The sequence below is a fragment of the Siniperca chuatsi genome, linkage group LG7 (assembly GCF_020085105.1).
Source record: "Siniperca chuatsi isolate FFG_IHB_CAS linkage group LG7, ASM2008510v1, whole genome shotgun sequence".
NCBI classification, from domain to species: Eukaryota; Metazoa; Chordata; class Actinopteri; order Centrarchiformes; family Sinipercidae; genus Siniperca; species Siniperca chuatsi.
In genome coordinates, this window is record NC_058048.1 from 31839863 (window position 1) to 31842990 (window position 3128).

The 3128-nt window shown below is 39.5% G+C and overlaps 1 protein-coding gene across 1 annotated transcript; it reads right to left on the reverse strand.

The window, feature by feature from the left end:
- Positions 1-237: 237 nt before the first annotated feature.
- LOC122878796 (putative gustatory receptor clone PTE01) lies at positions 238-1736 on the reverse strand. Its single transcript, XM_044202169.1, has one exon. It carries the CDS (start codon positions 1461-1463, stop codon positions 537-539), a length of 927 nt encoding a protein of 308 aa, XP_044058104.1. The 5' UTR covers positions 1464-1736; the 3' UTR covers positions 238-536.
- Positions 1737-3128: the final 1392 nt, after the last annotated feature.

Here is a 3128-nt window from a genome sequence, read left to right on the forward strand (position 1 = left end):
TATTTTACAATAAGTATGGCATTCTATCATTCATGTTGCATGATGCATGTACTCTATTCTCATCTTATTTTTACTTTATTTTACATTAACAATGGCATTTTATTTATGTTCATTCTGTTTTTATGTGAAGCACGCATGCATGTATTTTCTTTGTTGTAAAGCACTTTGAGCTGCATATCTTGTATGAAAGGAGCTATACAAATAAAGTTTATTATTATTATTCAGGTTGAGCAAATGTCAATGTTTTCCATGTATGATTTATTTACAGCTTATCAAAACCACTTTGCTCTCAATAAAAAAAACATTTCTTCTTTCAATTTGTTATTTTTGTTCATCCATCTTTGTGGAAATGCATTTCAAAACACAGTATGATAAGAAAATGTACATTCATTCAAAATCGACATGGCAAGCTAATTAATCTAATCAGGGCAGCTTTAGAATTTCAAGTGTCATACTTTAGACCTTAAACAACCACAAATGCATTTTCAATGTCTAGGAAACACAGAAATCTGTCGGATGGTCATTACAAAAGTGGCCTACATTTCAGCAAAGACAAGACTTTTACATAGGATGCGGATTTTGGACATATTTAGACCATACAGTAAAGGGTTGAAAAGCGGCTGGCACGTAAGCCAGTATAATGATAAAACAATTCTCGAAATATTGGGTAGATAGTTCATATTAAACCTGCTCTGTAATATTTCAAAGCAGGCCCCAAAAGAAAAGTTCAGGAGGGAAGCAAGGTGAGGTGTGCAGGTACTGACAGCTTTTTGTCTCGTCTGTTTGGAACCAGAAAAACAAATTTTAAGAATTTTAATGTAAGTGTAAAAAATTAGAATTAGAGGACAAAAGATTGAGATTGAAGTGACAAAGAGTCCATAGATATTATTGATCGTGATGTCAGAACATGCCATTTTCACAATGGAGTAGTTGTCACAGTACACTTTCTTAATAGTGGTCCCACACAGCTGTAAAGAGTTACTCAAGGATATCATCACAAGAGACAGTAGTAAAGGGTAAAACCATGTTACAGCAATAAGCATGGTAATTTTTTTAGATGTCATTTGGGTGTTATATTGTAGAGGACAACAGATAGCAAGGTATCTGTCATAAGCCATGATGGCTAAGTTTAAATATTCTACACCTCCATAAGAGAATAAACAGAAAATCTGCAGGAAACAAAATGGAGCAGAAACAGTGTGAACGTCAGAGAGAATCTGAACCAGAAGGAAAGGAAACAACCCTGTACTACCATACAGCTCATTTACAAACAGGCTGCACAGAAAAATGTACATAGGTTCATGTAAGCTTCTGTTCATGCAGATAACCACGATGAGCAAAACATTTGCACAAACAATTAACATATATAAAGACATAATAACCATTAAATACAAGTATTTAAAAAGCCCAGTTTCAAAATAGGCAGCAAGTGTGAAATATGAAACCTGTGTAGAATTTATCATGATCCTCCTTTTGTCTCATAAAGAAGTCATAACACTGTACATAGGATGAATCAATTCCACTGTTACATTTTGTTTTAGTAAAACTAACTATAAGCTCTGCGCTTGTTTGGGACTATGTGTAGCTAAATATTAAACACACTAATAGTATTCAGCACAGTAAATAAATTCATCAAGTCTATATAAAAGGTAAGACAATACAGAAAACAGTTTGTGACATTGTGTGAATCCTGACGTTTATCTGTTTACCTGCTGTAGTCATACTGTGAGTCCCTCCTAACTGAGCTGAAACTGAGCTTAAACTCTGCTTCTGCTTCTTTAAACCATTTAAAGTCAGCATACGCCCACAGCAGTAGTGTGACCTCATTCATCTCATTGATGTCAGAAAAGTTATATTTGAATAAATACTTTGTCCAGATGACTACGACTGAAACCTTTTCTACGATGGAACACTCCTAGATGAATGAGGGACTACACCGTCATATTTCCGTATGATATGTTTCTAAATAGCTGGCATTTGTCTGTTAAGAACATATATGAATACAGCACATATTTCTGATAAAACTTTGTCCTTCACCGTCCGCGGGTGGTCTCATCCTTCGAGCTCAAGCTACCAGAGGCCTGGGAGCTTGAGGGTTCTGCGCAGTATCTTTGCTGTTCCCAGTACCGCACTCTTCTGGACCGAGATGTCTGGTGTTCTTCCAGGGATCTGCTGTAGCCACTCCTCCAGTTTGGGGGTCACTGCCCGAGTGCTCCGATGACCACGGGCACCACTGTTGCCTTCACCTTCCAGGCCTTCTCCAGCTCTTCTCTGAGCCCTTGGTACTTCTCTAGTTTCTCATGTTCCTTTTTCCTGATGTTGCCATCACTTGGTATTGTCACGTCAACCACAACGGCTTTCCTCTGCTGTTTGTCCACCACCACGATGTCAGGCTGGTTCGCCATTACCATTCTGTCAGTCTGAATCTGGAAGTCCCACAGGATCTTGGCTTGGTCATTCTCTACCACCTTTGGAGGTGTTTCCCACTTTGACCTCGGGGTATATATATATATATATATATATATATATATATGTGTACACACACACACTTGTATATAACTTGTATAATGTTTACGTTTTTTAATTAAATAAAAACCAGCAGATAAAGGGGTCTGATACCGGGGATTACATTCTGATGCAGGGAATGGGTTTAATGTGTTGCCTGTTCCAGTGCATACATCGGAGCTTAACTGTGGTTTGTTTCAGGGTGAGGTGGCTATGGGCGCCCTGCACTGCCGATCTGGGGCATGGATGTCATTCTAGGGAATGACCTGGCTGGTAGCCATGTGTGGGCTGATGGTCGGCCCCCTCCTGTAGTAACATCTTCTCCCCATCTGTTACAGAGATACCGGATGAAGAGTGTGCAGCGTTTTCCTGGTGTTTTCACAGCTTCTGCAGTTGCACAGGCTATGTGCCATGGGAAGGCAGAACCTGAATTTGAGCAGAGTAGCACAGAGGAGAGTGGGGCCTTCTGTGTCTATACCCGTCTCTCTCTTGTCTGTTTCGGTGGCACAGCAACGGGCTGATCCATACGCTTAGTGAGCTGTTTGACAGAGTGCTTTCAAATGTTGTTGGTAAGAGTGCCGCGAATATTTATCTGCTTCAAGACCAGTTGCATGGGTAATCCA

Bases quoted from the DNA above. Each gene is read 5' to 3' on its own strand.
- LOC122878796 (XM_044202169.1), bottom strand. From the start codon at position 1,463: ATGATAAATTCTACACAGGTTTCATATTTCACACTTGCTGCCTATTTT.